The 19,409-nt window shown below is 46.9% G+C and overlaps 1 protein-coding gene across 2 annotated transcripts in view; it reads left to right on the top strand.

Moving 5' to 3' along the window:
• Window positions 1-19,409, top strand: part of KHDRBS3 (KH RNA binding domain containing, signal transduction associated 3) — a 136,665-nt gene that overhangs the window by 64,930 nt on the left and 52,326 nt on the right. For both annotated transcript variants that reach the window (XR_013233966.1, XM_077351448.1), the window contains exons 3-5: window positions 1,229-1,345; window positions 10,435-10,581; window positions 16,354-16,490. Coding sequence is in view for 1 of the 2 variants with exons in the window: in XM_077351448.1 (XP_077207563.1) it covers window positions 1,229-1,345; window positions 10,435-10,581; window positions 16,354-16,490 (401 nt within the window). In the remaining variant the exon portion in view is untranslated. The remainder of the gene's footprint in view (window positions 1-1,228; window positions 1,346-10,434; window positions 10,582-16,353; window positions 16,491-19,409) is intronic.

The raw sequence follows: 19,409 nt of genomic DNA, 5'->3' as shown, positions 1-19,409 counted from the left end.
ATGTGGTCATGCTGTAGATTAAATTTTCAATAATATGATACTGGACACTTCTTTTTCGGTCCTTTTTTTCCACCCAAGATGGATTTGATTTTTTGTGTGTGTGTGCTTGCTTTTACAGATTAAGATTGTGTTTTCATGTCAACCACAAGATCTCTTCCCTAGATAGTCACAGGTAGTTCAGTTGAAATCATAAATAAGAAGATGAGCCTTCCGGGGGGGGGGGGGCGGTATACAAATATAACAAACAAATAAATAAAAATGGGTACCGTGACCTTTCCGTAGCCCAGGTTGACCCATTGAGCAGGGCTTCCAGAAGGATCTCCATTAAGCCTTAGATGTTGCCCTCATGTACAAACAATGATGCAATGTCATTTGAGGTGACATTTGAGGGTTCAGAGTCGCTGATACATACATCTAGTGTGCAAATTGTGGAGCTTATGCATAACTTACCTACTTCTTTTGTGGGTTGGAATTATTTGCTCAAGAAGGACGTAGATAAAATTGAAAGGGTACAGAGGAGAGCGACGAAGATGATCTGGGGCCAAGGGACCAAGCCCTACGAAGATAGGTTGAGGGACTTGGGAATGTTCAGCCTGGAGAAAAGGAGGTTGAGAGGGGACATGATAGCCCTCTTTAAGTATTTGAAAGGTTGTCACTTGGAGGAGGGCAGGATGCTGTTTCTGCTGGCTGCAGAGGAGAGGACACGCAGTAATGGGTTTAAACTTCAAGTACAACGATATAGGCTAGATATCAGGAAAAAGTTTTTCACAGTCAGAGTAGTTCAGCAGTGGAATAGGCTGCCTAAGGAGGTGGTGAGCTCCCCCTCACTGGCAGTCTTCAAGCAAAGGTTGGATACCCACTTTTCTTGGATGCTTTAGGATGCTTAGGGCTGATCCTGCGTTGAGCAGGGGGTTGGACTAGATGGCCTGTATGGCCCCTTCCAACTCTATGATTCTATGATTCTATAATTTTCCAGTGGTCTTCCATGGGTCAGCGTTTGAATGGAGATCTAGGTATGGCTAAGTAAGGGAACAATGGTAACTTTTTTGTGCCTTACATCCTGGTACACCCCTTTGTTCTTTTTCGGAAAAATCTGAGTGCTGTTTTCAGCCACCATTTTCCTTCCCGGCAAGACTTGAGAGTCACTGTGGCTCCCCTGTGCGAAGGAGAGGTGTTCTGTTTTGTTTTGTTTTTAATTGCCTTCTTTGTCACTCGTTTTGTCTTTCAGTTCAACTTTGTGGGGAAACTTTTGGGCCCGCGCGGCAATTCTCTGAAGCGCTTGCAAGAAGAGACATTGACAAAAATGTCAATATTGGGGAAAGGATCCATGAGGGACAAGGCAAAGGTAAGATTGCTAGCGGAAGATCACTAATCTGCACTGTTCTGCTTTGTGTGCCTTTCTTGGCGGGTCCTAGTGTGGTTTGGGGAGACTGAAAGCAAACACTAATCAAGAAATTATATATATACTAGTAAAGGGCAAGCCGGTTTTATAGGATGAAATGGGCTCTAGCATGGCGCGGGTTTTTTTTGGGGGGGGGAGTAAGCGGGAGGATCTTGGAGCCATAAGGGGAGAGAGTGTGGCTGGTTAAGAAGAAAGGAACAAGCTTTGAAAAAGTTTTCATGAAAACGGGTGCCCCCAATACCTGGGACCCCGTTCTGGTTCCCCAAGGTATTAGTTCTACATTATTTGCTTAAGACGTTTATGAATATAGAAATAAACTTTAGGATTTATTTGAGAAAATATACCCAGCCTGTGTAATTCCTTATTTCGGCGTTTTCTAGTCCGGCATATCATTGAGCAATATCACGCTAGGCCAGGGGTAGTCAAACTGCGGCCCTCCAGATGTCCATGGACTACAATTCCCAGGAGCCCCTGCCAGCATTGGCAGGGGCTCCTGGGAATTGTAGTCCATGGACATCTGGAGGGCCGCAGTTTGACTACCCCTGGTGTAGTGGTTAGAGCAAGAGTGGCCGAACTGTGGCTGTACAGATGCCTGTGGACTACAGTTCCCATGAGCCCCTGCTGGCTGGGCATGGTAAATGTAGTGCATGGACATCTGGAGAGTAACATAATTCACAGGACTACTGGAGGTCCGCAGCTTGACATCTGGAGGGCCGCAGTTTGACTACCCCTGCGCTAGGCAAATGAACCCTGTTTAGGCTGCAGGGCTACCACTGGAGATACTTGGAATGTCATGTTGGGATGAGGGTCTGGCTTATTCTCTCCATTTGAGGTCATCCGGCTACCAAGTTCCAGCCTTCCCAGAAACCTGTGCTGGAAGTGCGCCATGCCCTTGAGCCACACGTTTCAATAGATGGTTGAAAATGTGGATGACTTTATTCCGAGCATTCAGCTTTGGGAATGATGGAGGACAAGCTGTCGCCGCTATTTCCTGTATATCCCTAGAGTTTTGTAAGTCATCTTTTTTCTCTCTCTGGCTTACACAACTACAGTTCCCTTCTGAACACGCTAGAGAAAAAGGTAGTAGGACCGTGATTCTGTATTTCAGTTTTCAGCTGGTTTCTGCTGAGCCGCAGTCACTTTTCAGTTCCCCTGAATCCGAAGCCACATCTTGAGAACAGGCTGACAATTGTAGTCGGAAACAAAACCGTGCTACCAGATGGCGGTTCAGGTAGCTCTCCCCATCCCATGAAGGCCTCAGGGGGCTGGCGAATGGTGTTATGCTGTTTATGTCCCCGGGCTTGTTTTAATGGCTGGTGGTTTTTACCTTGATAACATAGTTTTAATTGTCAGCTTCCTCCAGCAGGGCTGCGAGGCGGCATAATCGCCTAAATAAATAAATAGCGGTAGGAAGTAGGGGGGCAGGACAGAACTGTGCTAAGAAGGAGAAGGAGGGCTGCTTTTTATACCCTGCTTTTCACTACTTGGAAGGAGTCTCAAAGCAGTTTATAATCGCTTTCCCTTCCTCCTCTCCACAACAGATATCTTATGACGGGTAGTCAACCTGTGGTCCTCATGGACTACAATTCTGCATTTGCTGGCAGGGGCTAATGGGAATTGTGGTCCTTGAGCATCTGGAGGACCACAGGTTGACTACCCTATGAGGTAGGTGGGGATGAGAAAGCTCTGAAACAACAGTGACAGGCCCACCCAACTTGTCTGCACATGCAGGAGGAGTGGAGAATCAAACTTAGCTCTCCAGATTAGAGGCCACCTCTCTTAACTGCAACACCAAGCGGCCTCCTTAAGAGAACCCTTAGGGTCCAAGCAAGGGTGACTGAGTTGCTTATTAAGCCGACTCTGTTATTGGCCCTCCTTCAGCGCTCTCCGAGGCGGAGTTAAACGCCTCTGAGCACATTGACTTGAATGGATGTAGAAGGGCATAACTCCAGCTAGGGTGGGATGAGTACATTCCGCTTGGCTGGTATTATATGACCAAAGACGGACCACTGTGACCATAGTACTATAGGGGGAGGGGGGTCTCTCATTTAATTTAAATTTGATATTGATATTTCTATCCTGCTCTTTCCCAAAAGCCTCAGGGTGGGTCGCAACAGACCAAATTAGTATTCTACAAAACAATTTAAATTACACAAACAATTAAATTTTTAGGGATTTTAATGTTTTAAGGGGTTTTATGGGCACTTTGTGACCACGTTTTATATTGTGAGGCGCCACGAGGCAACATTGTCACAAGTGGCAGGGTATAAATTAAAGCATTAATTAATTCATTAATTAAAATCACCAGTTTCTCTAAAATTATAGAAAAAAACTTGCTATGCTGGATGATGTGAAGGTTCAAGGGGGTGGCAGGTGACAGTGGATGAGCGAGAGGGTTGTGAGTGTCCTGCACAGTGCTGGGGGTGGGACTGGATGACCCGTAAGGTCCCTTTCCACTCTATTATTCTGTGATTCTTTCCTTACTGTGAAAGAGAGGAGGCAGGCTGCACAAGAGAGTTTATTTCTCTCCGGATCTGTGGCTAGTGATGTAGACCAGGGGTAGTCAAACTGCGGCCCTCCAGATGTCCATGGACCACAATTCCCAGGAGCCCCTGCCAGCGAATGCCGCAGTTTGACTGACTACCCCTGATCTAGACTGAAGCCGATTCATTGGCCGGACGAGGAACCGCGTCAGGACTGAGCAGCCAGGGCTCTGTGCAGATGGCTTTTACCGCAGGCGTGCATTCAACCTGACATTATTGCATGTAAATACAAGCACAGCATTTGCGGGTCATGGCAACAGAAACTGTAGCCCCCAAGCCCGACTTTAACAGATGGCTGTGAAGGCATGTCGCATTTGTCCAGAAACTATGAGACATAGTTGGATGTTTTCATGCAAATCAATCTACCTCCCTCATCTGTCAATCAATCGATACAGGATATATCGATAGTCCTTAGCTCTGCAGGTGGTCATGGGCAGAAGTTTTGCCCCGTTCCTTTTTTGGAAGTCGTCTCCATCCCACATTCTAACTTCTAAGATTTGAACAGTTCAGGCTGCATGCACTGCCTTGAGGGCTAGAAGCTTTAAAAATATAAATAGATGCAAGTGGCAATTATCTGGGCGGCCTCGTTCTGGCCTCACATGGTTCAGCCGCTTCACCGTGTCACCCGTGTATCCCTTTGAGTGCTTTTGGGGGAATTAGGGATATAATCGCGTCGTGACTTTAACCACTCACGTAATTAGGAAGTGAGGCTGTCCGAAGCTCTTGATTGTGTTAAATCCTACTTTTATAACATATATATAATAGACACGACACTCCCCAAAGTGTGTAGAGGAAATACTGTCCAGTTACCTCCAGTACTGTTCTGCTACTGGGGCACGTCGGTCTCCCCAAGGTCCCTGGATGCTTCAGTTCCGTTCGTTTGCTGAACTGTCCCCAAACTGGTATAATAATAGCCTCATGTTTTTAACAGAGTTTGTATAGACATCCTGGGTGCCACTTGTAAGTAATCCTGTCTCAGACCCTGCAGGATTGTTCACCGGAGTATCTCTTTACATCCCATGCTTTGTTTAGCCTTAAATTATTCAGTGGATCGGAGCTTGCACAGAATCCCAGGGGAGATTATTACAGCCCTAACCCATCTCACTGTTAAGGTGGAATTGGCCATAGCTGGCTTCTCCATTTGGAATGTCTTCTTTGGAAGCCCTACTTTTTTTCTTTGTTCCTTTTTTGCCTTGGACGTCTCTTGCATTACTCATAAGTAAATCATTATCCTTGTCTTTCAAAAGCCAACTTCATTACTTACAGCTGAGACAACCTGCTGCTAAACCTCTCAGAGGTCGACCTCTTCCAGGTTTTTTTGCCACAAATAAGCAGGGAGTGGGGGAGAGGTAGAAGGGTTGGAGGGAGGGAGGCTTCAATTTATTTTTATAAATAACGCAAATAACGTAATCCCACCAAGAGCCAGTGGGAGGGCTCCCCATCAGGCGGCTAGCCCAATGGGCAACTGGAGGAAAGCTTAATTCCCCCACCCCACCCCACAACTTTGTTCTGCTGCTTCAGACCAACAGGGCAACCCACCTGAATCTATGCCCCCCACCACACCCGTGAATCCCGCAGGTCCCTGCTTGTATATATTCATTTGCTGTTCTTTATTAACAGCTTTGACAAGTTTCAGGCGGCTAATTATGGTGTGTTAATTCCCCCGCTCTGAATTTTCTAATCAACTCATCAGATTGCTTTGCTTTCCCGTCCAATAAAGGCGGGCTGGATGCTCTAAAATTTTACAACACAAAGATTAGTGGCAGCGAACTGGTGCTGATTGTCATTTCTAAGTAACTCATAATTATGACACACCATAAGAGCAAGCGAGAAGAGGGATGTGTGTGTGTGTTTTTTTTTTTGGGGGGGGGGAGCCAGTCAGTCAGACTTCTATTTTGGGCCTGTTAAGTAAGAAAGATGCTAGGGTGAGGGTATTTTTAACTTCTGATAAAGAGTTACCACTGAAATGTCCAATTGGACAAGGTAGCACTTTAGAAACAAGCTGCTGCTTTCTTAGATAAGCAGAACAAGAGCCACAGGAATCTGTTCTACTCTGAGTAGTTTGGTGTAGTGGTTAGGAGTGCGGACTTCCAATATGGCATGCCGGGTTTGATTCACCACTGTTCCTCCACATGCAGCCAGCTGGGTGACCTTGGGCTCGCCACAGCACTGATAAAGCTGTTCTGACCAAGCACAATGGTCATGGCAAAACCATATGAATGCATGGTTTTGACACCTAGTAAGACTCAACTTTGTGATCTATTTCGTACAGTGAAACTGCAATGGAGGCATCACTCTTATACTCATAGTCTTTGGGGAAATAGTTCCCCTGATGGCTTAGTGAAAGACAAACCGCTCCTGCCTGCCAGTATTCTGGGCAGGGAATGTTCTGAGATGGGTGATAAGTAGGGTTGCCAGATATGGGTTGGGAAAAAACTGAAGGTTTTGGGTGTGTACCCTGGGGAGGGTGGGGTACGGACAGGGAAGGGAGCCCACCAGGGATAATTGCATATTATTCATCCTCCGAAGCAGGCATTTTCTCCAGGGGAACTGATGGCTGTCACTTTGAAAGAAATGGTCATAGCAGGAGATTTCCAGGTACCACCTGGCAATTGGCAACTCTAGCAACAAGGTACTTACAAGCACCTGGTCTGTCCATGGATACAGCTGCAGTGATTTCTGCATCTGCAGAGTCTCCCCTAGTGCACATTCCACGATGTCCGGTTCGTTTTTCTCCCTTGAGTACGGAGCGGTGGATCCATTCAGGGACCAAATGGCCTCAGGTGTCTTCTCTTGACACCCGTACCCTCACCTGCACCTTTCCCCTCAGGGTCTCTGGGACAAGTTCCAGTTTGGTGTAGTGGTTAGGAGTGCGGACTTCTAATCTGTCATGCCGGGTTCAATTCTGCACTCCCCCACATGCAACCAGCTGGGTGACCTTGGGCTTGACATGGCATTGATAAAACTGTTCTGACCAAGCAGTAATATCAGGGCTCTCTCGGCCTCACCCACCTCACAGGGTGTCTGTTGTGGGGAGAGGAAAGGGAAGGCGACTGTAAGCCGCTTTGAGCCTCCTTCGGGTAAGGAAAAGCAGCATATAAGAACCAACTCTTCTTCTTCAGTAATCTCAGGGCTCTCTCAGCCTCACCCACCTCACAGGGTGTCTGTTATGGGGAGAGGAAAGGGAAGGCGACTGTAAGCCACTCTGAGACTCCTTCGGGTAGAGAAAAGTGGCATATAAGAACCAACTCTTCTTCTTCTTCTTCTGTGCTCACCTGTACGCATTCTGCGCAGGTCAGTATAATCTGTCGAGCATCTCCGCCTGATCCGTAGCCTGAGTTGCTAAGCAACCCGGGAAAGGAAGGGAGGCGAGAGGAAAAGGCCAAGGAAGGAGGAACAGTAGAGAGGAAGCCAGAAGGGCAGCGAAGCGAACTAGAAGTAGGTACAGCAAATCTGAACGGCAGGAGCAGCACTGAAATTTCTGGGTGCCGAGGAATCGTTCATTTGTTTTTATTTGGTTTTTATACCGTCCTTCCAAGTCAGGTCGACTCAGAGCGGTGCACAACCAAACATGGATTACAGTCAATAAAAACAGTTGATAAAGGTAGACTAAAAACAGTTTAAAATACTATTTATTGACGCCGGTCGGTGAAAAACAACCCCTGAGGACGTTTCGCATATGCTCCCCAGAGCCAGATCATAGTTCGGAGCTTCTCATCAGGATGGTAAATAATACATGACAAGAGATAGGCTCATACTGGTGAATGATGAGGGGGGGTTGTAGCCCGATAGATGTTACCATTCAGTCAGCCCCCAACTCAATTTTAGCCTTGCAGAAATGCCCCGTTTTGCAGGCTCTGTTGAGCTGTGTTAGTTCTGGCATGGCCCGGATGTGCTCCAGGAGCTAGGGTCCAGGACAAAAGAGAAATTGCAAGCCCAATTTGTAGGCAATAGCTGCCAACTGCTTGTTTTGAAAAAATACCCTATGTCTAAAAGTGTGTGTGCAGCAGGGGCGGGAGGGAGTCCTGGTAGAACCTCATGGGGCAGGCTATGAAGTCTGGAAGATGTGAAACCTGGAGGAGTATAGTCCAGTCTTTTTCAACCTTCTGACCTTGGAAGTACCACCAAAATATTTTTTTCAGGCTTCGAGGAGCCCTGGAAGTGGTAACACAGCCCTTCAGAGAAGTGGACATGAAAGTAAGATATGGGAAAAGAAGAAGAAGAGTTGGTTCTTATATGCCGCTTTTCCCTACCCGAAGGAGGCTCAAAGCGGCTTACAGTCGCCTTCCCATTCCTCTCCCCACAACAGACACCCTGTGGGGTGGGTGAGGCTGAGAGAGCCCTGATATCACTGCCTGGTCAGAACAGTTTTATCAGGGCCGTGGCGAGCCCAAGGTCACCCAGCTGGTTGCATGTGGGGAAGCACAGAATCGAACCTGGCATGCCAAATTACAAGTCCACACTCCTAACCACTACACCAAACTGGCTCCCCAATTGGAGCCAACCAATTGGGGAGAAAGAGCCTAGGCCTGTAGAGCAACAGGGGGAGTTGGGAATCTCTGTTCTAGTAGGTGAAATAGATCCAGCTTGGCAATCACGAGGTTTTGGTTTCTTCCTTTCCAAGGGCATTTACCGACAAGTTTCTGGTTTTGGTAGTTTGAGCGGTAATTATAGAGCACCCTATCACCCTAGCCGACAGATTACTTTCGGTTCACTTTTTCAGCTTCTGTCCCTGATTTTTTTTTTTTGAGAGGTTTAAAAAATACGGTAAATGATTCTTACAGCACTTTAGAGATTAACGGATTTATTGTCGCAAGAGCTTTCTATAGAACCTAAGTCCAGGAACGGATTATTTCCCTTACAGCAGTGCTTCTCCACCTGGGGGCTGGGACCTCTTTGGGGGTCGAATGACCCTTTCATAGGGGTTGTGGCAGGGCGAGCAGCTTTGGCCGGGGGGGGGGCACCGTCACTGTTGCTACTCTTCCTGCAGACTTAAAAGAGCGCGATCGACATGGTGGGACAAGAGGCAGAACTTAACTGAGAAACCCCAGGAAAAAAACCAATTTATATACAATCACGAACAATGGATCTTCACGCCATTGGTCAGTTTTGTTTTAATTTCTGTGAAAGAACCCTTGCATAGTTTTATGGCTGGGGGGTCACCATAACACGAGGAACTGTATTAAAGCAGTGGTCCCCAACCTTCTTTTTGCTGGGGACCGGCAGGGCGACGAAAGTGCCGCGCATGCGTGATTTCGGCCACGCAGCGCGCATGTGCGCATGCACGGTGCGGCCCTTATTCCCTCTCCCCTCCTCCCGCAGTAAGAAGCTTCCCGGGCCGCAAGCTTGCGGCCTGGGAAGTTTTTTACTGCGGGGGGGGGGGGGGCGGGAACTGCGGCCCGGCGCCCTGGCCTTCGCGGCCTGGCACCGAGCCGCGGACCACAGGTTGGGGACCACTGTCTTAAAGGGTCGCGGCATTAGGAAGGTTGAGAACCATTGCCCTACAGTGAAAAGACTTCTTCCATGTGGAGGGAGAGCTGTCTCTGAATAGGCCTAGAGTGCTGTCAGTCTACTGCACCCTTAACAAAAACTCTGGACATTTTTCTCAAGACCATGAAAGGTGGAAGGCCAACACTGAACCCATGTGCAACATGCAGTTATTTTGTAATATGTGTAGCAGCTCCGGGTATGGCCTTCCCCAAGCACCGGCTTCACAGTGTTAATGCCAGGTTCCGTGCAAAGAATTGGAAAGCCGATATTAAGATGGAACCTCTGAGCCTCAGTGCCGCTGGAGGACTCAGGTCTCCGTCAGATGGCATATCTGCATTTGTTGCCTGGTGGGCACGTTGTCCCATATAAAATAGGAAACCATTTCAGGGGGCCGGGAGTAGTACTTTGAAATTCTGTGATTAAAATTGGAGATGTCGGTCTGCTTTCTCCGGTTTGTGGTTTCCAGCCTCTCTTAGTGAGTATTTATAGCAAATAAAAACGAACAGTCTGTAAAATTGCAGCCATTCATGAAACTTTTGCTGCAGTATTATTTTTCTACCCCCAAGGTTGTTGGGTTTTTTTCCCCCTTTTGTAACAAAATATTCTAAAATTGGTTTTCCAGTCTGTAGGCAATCATAAGCTATAATAGCCGATAGAATCAATATTTACAGGGGGAGAAAAGTATTTCATTACCAGTTTTCCCCGAAATGGGTTCAAGATTGCCTGTCTTCCTTAATCCTTATTTAATGTATCAGCAGCCATAATCACACATGTCTTATTTTTTTTCTGTTTTTCCATTGTAGGGTTTTGTTTAGGATTAGCGCATACCATCTGTGCCCGATCACGCAAGATAATTTTGGTAGCATCTCCGTGGGTTTAGGCCAGTGATGCAGTTTATCTCCAATTGCTGTACACCTGTCATTTTAAATATTAAACCAGTGTTCCATTCCCATTGCAGAAGTCTTGCCTTAAAATTATTTCCCGTTTGGCTTTTCCTAGGAAGAAGAGTTGAGGAAAAGCGGAGAAGCGAAATATTTCCACCTAAACGACGACCTGCACGTTCTCATTGAAGTCTTTGCTCCACCAGCAGAAGCCTATGCCCGAATGGGGCACGCCCTGGAAGAAATCAAGAAGTTCCTCATTCCTGTTAGTATAAGCGCCAAATGTTTCTTTCTGACTTTCTGTATTTGCTGCACTTGAAGCAGAAGACACGTAGTCTGGAGTCTTAGATGGTTTATTGAGCAAATTAAAAAACCTGGAATCATAGAGTTCGAAGGGGCCATACAGGCCATCTAGTCCAACCGCCTGCTCTACGCAGTATCAGCCCAGAGCATCCTAAAGCATCCAAGGAAAGTGTGCATCCAACCTTTGCATGAAGACTGCCAGTGAGGGGGAGCTCCCCACCTCCTTAGGCAGCCTATTCCACTGCTGAACTACTCTGACTGTGAAAATTTTTTTCCTGATATCTAGCCTATATCGTTGTACTTGTAGTTTAAACCCATTACTGCGTGTCCTCTCCTCTGCAGCCAACAGAAACAGCATCCTGCCCTCCTCCAAGTGACAACCTTTCAAATACTTAAAGAGGGCTATCATGTCCCCTCTAAACCTCCTTTTCTCCAGGCTGAACATTCCCAAGTCCCTCAATCTATCTTCATAGGGCTTGGTCCCTTGGCCCCAGATCATCTTCGTCACTCTCCTCTGTACCCTTTCAATTTTATCTACATCCTTCTTGAAGTGAGGCCTCCAGAACTGCACACAGTATTCCATGTGTGGTCTGACCAGTGCCGTATACAATGGGATTATGACATCTTGTGATTTTGATGTGACCTCAGTATTTATTTATTGTACAGCGGGTGTGAAGTGTAGCCATGAGGTCCTATGAGTTTTGGGTTGTCTGGCAGACATTGGGAGGTGGTTTGCCATTGTCCACCTCCACAACGTGACTCTGGTTTTCCTTGTTGGTCTGCCATCCAAACAATAACCAAGGCCAACCCTGCTTAGCATCTGAGATCTGACAAGATCAGGCATGCCCAGGGTGTCCAGGTGAGGGCTGTCCTTCCTTTAGGAGTCTGCACCACGATGGCTGCAATATATTAGCGATTTTCCTGCTTGCGGTGGTGTTTATTTTATTTATGAATAGGCTGCCCCACTCTTACGGAAGCCTCTGAGTGGCTAACAGCAATCAGAAAATCCGTACATATATGTTGGAAACAATAAAACCATAAATAAGTAAGAATTGGTTTCTGTTTAAGAGATGCTCTGATTTCTCACCCAACTGGTTTTCAGATTCCTAAGTATTCGGGCTTCAGTAATGGTGTTGGTGATGCTTTGGCGGCGGGGGGGGGGGGTGCATTGATGTTGCTGTGTGTGCCATGTTGGCGGTTTGCAGGCCCTTCGGAACCCTGAAAACTCCAAAAGGTCCCAGATCTGAGCTGGCAGATCATTCCACGAGGCTGGAGTGAGAGCCCCGAGTCTGGTTGAAGCTAGTGCATTTCTTGGGGTCACGAACAAGTTGCCCGCTGTAGAGCAATGAAGTCCCTGGCACTTCCCTTCCTGCCGTAATGGACTTGGCCACACACTAGGAAACTGGCCACATCCATTGCTCCCCCTTCCAAGAGTGAGTGAGTTCTCTCCTGGTTTCTGTGTCTGGAAGGGGGAGGAGCCTGTACACCGACTCCCGCCTTAAACGACATCCTGACTCCACCCCCCCTCCAGAGTTCTTGAGCCTGCCTGTAAACACGGGAGGTGATGTCATTTCCGGTGACATGCCACCCCCGAGGGGGCGTGGCAGACAGGCGTGGCCAGCTGAATTCACTTCCAGGGCAAACAGGCTAGTCTAACTGGAGATTTTAAGTTGTTACAATGATATGATATATTTCGGGATGGGTGGCTAGACTAGGGCAAATGTAAGAGAGAAGAGGTTATTATTAACATCTTTGTCATGCCGTGCATTCACACTGTGTCCCTGCCCAAAGCTGATAGACAGCCACCCTTAACAGAATTACTCCATGACTCATGCATTGTTGTGTGTACCAAATGGCAGCCTTCCACTGAGATCATTCCCACCTTGGCAACTTTGTTGAACAGCCAGACTTTTTCTGGCTCACACAGTACCTGGAATATTTGTTGGGCCTAGCCTGCTGGAGATAAATAGGGAGCATATGGCCCTTGGGTACCGTTTGGCATTCAGCCTTTATGAAAGGGGCTGACGGTGCTTGTCAGCACGTGGATAAGAGGGTAGTCACAGTGGTTGAGAGTAGGGCTGGGCCAAACTGTGGCTCTCCAGATATCCATGGACTACACTTCCCATGAGCATGTGCTGGCAGGGGCTCAAGGGAATTGTAGTCCATGGATGTCTGGAGAGCCACAGTTTGGCCACCACTGTATTGGTCTGGAGTGCTGTATGGCAGTTGAGGTGACCCAGATTTGAATTCCCTCTCATACTATTGGAGAATGTGGGGGGAGCTTGGGACTCTCACATTCTCATCTCAAACTACCTCACAGGGTTTATGTGAGGGCGAAATGGAGGAGAGGACATGATGTCAATGGCTTCAGGCCACCATTGGGAGTATAAACAGGATAGAAATGTATCAAAATCACAGAATCATAGAGTTGGAAGGGGCCATACAGGCCATCGAGTCCAATCCCCTGCTCAACGCAGGATCTGCCCAAAGCATCCTAAAGCAAGAGGATGAAGAGTATTATTATATTTATAGTCCGCCCCTTTCTGCAAGCGGGCTCGGGGCAGTTTACAAAATAGCTAAAACTTTCATAGTCAAAACTTTTAAAAGATCCTACAATAAAAACTTCGAACCCAACTCCCTTCTCTCCTCACCCACCCGACCCTACTTTGCCCCAACCGTCTTCCGTCTGGCCTACGGATCGGCTGTTGGCCTGGAACAAATGTCCAGCTATGAAGAAAGGAGGGGGAAACCTGGAGAGGAGAGGCAGGAGACGGAACGGTGCCATCTCACAGGGCCCGCAGGACTGCAGTAGCTCTGTCAGGGCACTAATCTCGGATGGCGACTCATTCACCAGGTGTCTTTGGGGCCAGGGATTGCCAACCAATTGGCACTTGATGAATTCAGGACCCAGACTACTTAGGGCAGCCTTTTTTTTTTTTTTTTTTTACCATTGAGAAACCCCTGAAACATTCGTCAGGCTTTGAGAAACCCCAGAAGTGGCATGATCAAGCAGAATATGATTGGGAAGCACAGCTGTGGCCCTTCCCCTGTCTCCCTTCCAGGCCCATCATTGGCCATTTTTGGAGGGGGGGAGGCCAATATGACCACGCATGGCCATATCTCTTAATAAATTTTTAACACATTTTAAAACATACATGCATACATACATACATACCTATTTTTATTTTATTTATTTATATTTATATTTTTATACCGCCCTTCCCTACGGCTCTGGGCGGTTTACATAAAACATTTTTCAACATTCACATAGAACACTATCAAAATCAATATCAAAATCAATATAACAATAACAACAACATATCAACTGGAACAATTAGAACGGGTATACATACATACATACAAATTAATTCCCACCCATTCTGGAAACCCTCCCATGGCCATCAAGAAACCCCCTATGGGTTCACAAAATCCTGGTTGAAAAAATCTGGAGGACCTTAAAGGTCAACACCAAAACCTTGAACCCTATCCAGAAGTCAACAAGAAGTGCAGCTGTCGGTGGGCAGGTTGTTTACGCGCCCTCGGAAGGGTCTTCGTGAAGACCCGAGCATCTGCATATAATAATAATCAAATCTGGGCTCGGTTAGTGCACTATTCTATATCGTTACCCCTATTAGGAATTCTTAGAATTTTTAATAACACACTTCCTTGAGGAAAGGGACCCTCTCTGAGCAACACTTGGTTGGAATAAGATAAAAGAGACCGTACTGGCCCCCATCATCCTTCTTACTCCTTCCCATAACACTCTCTGACTCAATTACAGAACCCCCTCCTCCCCCCGAAAAAAACCCTGATCTCTGAAGTGCAAACATTAGCCCAGTTATCTGTTTTTTTTTTGCATCTCAGGTGAGGAAGAATGCGTCCTCTTTGAACACAGAGGAGCTCCTGGTCTCTTTGAAGTCCTCCCCGCAGTCGAGGGGCACTCTGCGAACTGTGAAAATAACTTTGTTTTTAATTCGGTAACTCTCCTGAAAGGAGCTCTTCCCAGGGTAGGAAAGTTTTACTGCCTGAGTCTTATTGACGACCTGGAGCTCCTAGCTGGAGATCTTTTCAGCCGTGGGTATTTTTAATTAAATGCTCCTTAAAGTTTCCACCGTTGCAGAGCTGGGTGAGAGGAGGGCTTTCACAGATGCTACCCGGCTCCTGAGACACACATTAGCTTCTTTTTTCCTTCCTTTGTATTGCTTCTCAGAGACTTGGGAGGTGGTCGCCGTAGGTGAGCAGGCTTATGGTGGCTTCACGGCCCTGCAGACCTATTTCACAAACTTCTGTTGCATTTATGTACCAGGCAAACAGAGAATGAGCCATAGCGTATACTGGAGATGCTAGTAGGTAATGTTGTTGTGCAGTTGTTGGCAGCACCAAAAACAAATGAGCGTTAGCAATCCTTTCCCCATTTGTGTGCACACTACAGTTGCTGGGCGTTGTCCGTCACTAGCGGCAGGGGTAGTCAACCTGTGGTCCTCCAGATGTTCACGGACTACAATTCCCATGAGACCCTGCCAGCGTTTGCTGGCAGGGTCTCATGGGAATTGTAGCCCGTGAACATCTGGAGGACCACAGGTTGACTACCCCTGACTAGCGGTGTTCGTGCTTTAAATGTCCTTGCAAAGCGTGAATAGTTTGGTTTTTAAAGTAACGAGTTCCAATCGTCAGCCATGTGCGGCTTTATCAACAGCAAGCTGGAATCTTGTGGGCTCCATTAGCAAATAAATAAATGAATAAAAATATAAATTGTTCTGCGTGTTTGTTGACGAAGAGGTTCTATTCCGGCTGTTCTTGATGGGCCTAGAAAGGTTTCCTGAATGGGTGGGAGTTAATTGGTTTTTTTAATATATATATATATATATACATATTTAAAATATGTTAAATATTTATCTGATGATATGACCCTATGTAGTCATGTTAACCTGCCTGCCCCAGGGCAAAAGGAGGGGCCCTGGGTGGGCATGTCCACAGCTCTGCTTCCCAACCATATTCTACATGTTTGCGCCACTTCTGGGGTTTCTCGAAGCCTAAAGGACGTTTCAAGGGTTTCTCAACAGTAAAAAAAAAAGTTGAGGAAGGCTGTTCTAACCTGGGGAACTCTCTGCTTCAGTATACATTTATAAGTCTTTATTGGTAGTTTTATCTACCAATAAACATTTGGTAGATAATTTTAAACATTTTAAAGTGGAGTCCACTGTTCAGATTGCTATATTTTTTTCCCTCTGAAAGTTTTCACAAAGTAATTCCATATTACTTTCTACGTCGCCAACAAAAAATAGAAATGTCTCACATCAGTTATTCCTGAACTAACTTAGCTCTTACATGTTCATTATTTATAAATTGGCTCCCTTCACCTCCCAACAGCAGACACCCTGTGAAGCAGGTGAGGCTGAGAGAGCTCTGACAGAACTCTTCCTCAAGAACATGCAGCTGGCTCCACGTGGATGATGAGTGGGGAATGAAACCCGGTTCTCCAGATTAGAAGCCACCACATTTAACCACTACACCATGCTGGTTCCCATGCTTATTCAGTTTCAACAGTGGTGTAACAGGGATTTTGTGGCATCCTCCACTCCCTGTCTATTTCCTTTGCATCCTCTTTATTTAGCACCCAAGTTGTCATGATTAAAAAGATCATGTTCCAATTCTGCACCTCCAGTATTTCTAGTAAGATGAAAAGCACCTGAAATATTTGACGCAGTAAAAATCTCTTTCCCTTCCCATCTAGGACTACAACGATGAAATCAGACAGGCACAATTGCAGGAATTAACGTACTTGAACGGCGGCTCGGAAAACGCAGAGGTTCCAGTAGTCCGCGGAAAACCTTTGCGGGCACGAGGCGTCCCGGCCCCTGCTTTGGCAAGGTAGGTGGTATTTGATCTCAGTGGCTTTTGCTTTCCTGCCTTATTCTACACACCTTTGAAACAATAATTGCTCTTTCTGTAAACTAATATCCTTAGAGGTGAGCAGTGTAGTTGAGTATTCTGGTCATCTGTGCTGCTGTAGGATGTTTGAACTTTGTATCTCAGACTTATTCACCCCCTACTCCTCTAGACCTCTCTGTGCTTCTGTAGGATTTATCTTTTTTGCTTTAATTTTTTTTTTAAGCCTACACTTCTTATAGAGTGATATTCGTAGGGTAAAACTACAAGTGGGGAATTTCCGATTCATTAAATATGTTCTCCTAACTTTGTTATTTTAGTTCTGGTCTTCCATACATTCAGAATCAACCTTTACTGGCCTACTTTGATGTTATGATTGTTGGCTTCTTCAGATGCTTTATAGGAAAGAAAAGGATAGAAATCTCTTCAATTAGGGGGTGTCTGTGGGTTTCGGCATGCCTGCCATATGTTTTCAGAAAGTGGGCTGGACCATTGGGGCTTTTGCCCATCAACGCTTTTGATTGGCCACTAGAAACTTGATTGGCAGTTCAGATTTGAAAAGGTTATCGTTCCCACGGCCGTTTTGCGGCTTGCTCTGCATACTTTGGCAGCCATTTTGTGGCTTCTCCCACCATGCCGTATCAGAATTCCAAGCTCAAAAAAGAAGGGCACCCCTCTCATAAGCAGCCCTCCAAGCTGTTTGGAGCTGGTGCAGCTTTGAGCCTGTATTTGTGAAGGAACACTATTTTCTTGGGAGTCAGGCAGACCATTGGAAATCTAAAGCAGGCCATAGGCCCTTTTTGCCTGTCTTTTGGCCGATGCTGCCAATCCATGGCCTTTAATTAAATTGGCACCTGCATCTTCTGGACCCGCCACGAGTGGGTTTGGTCCCACTGTCTTCAAGCAGGCACCTTTCCCTTCCTCAGTCACGAATGCGGTTACAGCCAGGCACTGCATAGTTTTTCAGTGCAGCTCAAAGTGTCAAAAAGGTTTCCCAGAGCACTGGACCATGTACTCGAGAGGCAGTTTCGTAAGGCTGCAAGAGATCTGTGAATGACACCTTGGTAAAGCGGTTCAGCATAGAGTTGTGTGTTGTCTCCTTTTTAGGTGAGCTGCAGACACAAAAAATCCAAGGGAGATTTGCCCAAGTGAAATCTCTTTAAACCAGAGCTGGAAATACCTCTTGGTGATCCTGGGGACTTAGTTCTCAGGGGAAAACTGTCTAGAACTTAGGTTGCTCCTCGGAATTGTGAGGAAGAAATGCTGTTGCCTTTTTTGAAAGGGGGGGGGGAGTCTGCTAGTAAGCCCCCCCCCCACTCCACTGAGTATTTAGGAAACTAAGTAGATTGCTTTCTTTGGATGCTGTTCCCCGTTGCCCTTGGTGTACAGCAGAAATGTTATCAGATATTGAAGAAGAGTTATTTTTTATACCCCACTTTTCACCACTTTGAAGCAGCTTATAATCACCACCTCTTCCTCTCCCCACAACAGACACCCTGTGAGGGAGGTGAGGCCGAGAGAGCCCTGATATTACTGAAGATGAAGAAGAGTTGGTTCTTATATGCCGCTTTTCTCTAACCGAAGAATTCTCAAAGTCGCTTACAATTGCCTTCCCTTTCCTCTCCACACAACGGGCACCCTGTGAGGTAGGTGGGGCTGAGAGAATTCTGACAAGACTGCTCTGTGAGAACTGAAATATCAGGACTGTGACTAGCAGAAGGTCACCCAGCTTTCTGTACAGGAAGGAGCCGGGAATATTGAGATTTGGTTCTTTTTAGAAAGAAAAAAAAAACCTAGACGTGATGGTGGCCCCAGACCCAACCTCGAGGGCCCGAACCTGATCAGACCCACAGAAAGGTAATTTTCTTTCACTCCTCCTTGGATTTTCAAGTGCCAGAGCAGCCCCACCTTGACTTTTTGGGCACTGTGAAAGGAGTGTATGGAGGAAACTATTATTTGTTGTCACCACACCGCAGACTCAGCCAGACTGAGCCCTTGGTCTCCAAAACGGCATTGGTACCCACTCTGATCAACTCCAGCGTGATGTCGTGGTTAAGAGTGGCAGCCTCTAGTCTGGAGAACTGGGTTTGATTCCCCGCTCCTCCTCCACGTGCAGCCAGCTGGGTGACCTTGTGGCATTCACAGCTCTCTCAGCTTCACCCACCTTACAGGATGCCTGTTGTGAGGAGAGAGGAAGGTTACGCGAGTATAAGCCGCTTTGAGACTCCATCGGTTGGTGAAAAGCAGGGTACTAAAAAGCAGCACTTCTTCTTTTAGTTTGGCCCAGAGCCTGGACCATCGAAGAAGAGACCGGGACTCGGACTCCCTCTGTGTGGCCGGATGACCTTCTAGAAAGGGGGAAGCAGATGGATCACCTAGAGCAGGGGTAGTCAAACTGCGGCCCTCCAGATGTCCATGGACTACAATTCCCAGAAGCCCCTGCCAGCAAATGCTGGCAGGGGCTCCTGGGAATTGTAGTCCATGGACATCTGGAGGGCCGCAGTTTGACTACCCCTGACCTAGAGCTTCCCGGGCCATTTGAACAGCTAATTACACACCATTCTCCGAAACAAAAGATTGCAGCTTTCCCCGGTTCATTTCATCATGCACAACGCAAGTCAGTCACCTCCTGGCTTTGCCTTTATTAGAACTTCTCGCTCTTTGTTCTGCGTCTTTCTCGGCTGCCCTCACCCCACCTTCCAGCCGAAGCCCACAAACAGCTAGGGCCTGCGTGTTTATCAGGAGGTTTTGCATGATGAAATACGGTGGGAAGGGCTGCAATCAAGCAGGCATCTCAGATGAGAAGCCCGAAGAAGCGCTTGGCTTCCACGTATCATGTGTCTGATTAGGTCTAGATGAGTTCTGATTTTTTCCTTCTCTGTGACTCAGTGCAGACGTGGT

Source organism: Paroedura picta, chromosome 9, assembly GCF_049243985.1.
Source record: "Paroedura picta isolate Pp20150507F chromosome 9, Ppicta_v3.0, whole genome shotgun sequence".
Taxonomy (NCBI): Eukaryota; Metazoa; Chordata; class Lepidosauria; order Squamata; family Gekkonidae; genus Paroedura; species Paroedura picta.
This window is presented reverse-complemented; position numbering and strand designations above follow the sequence as displayed.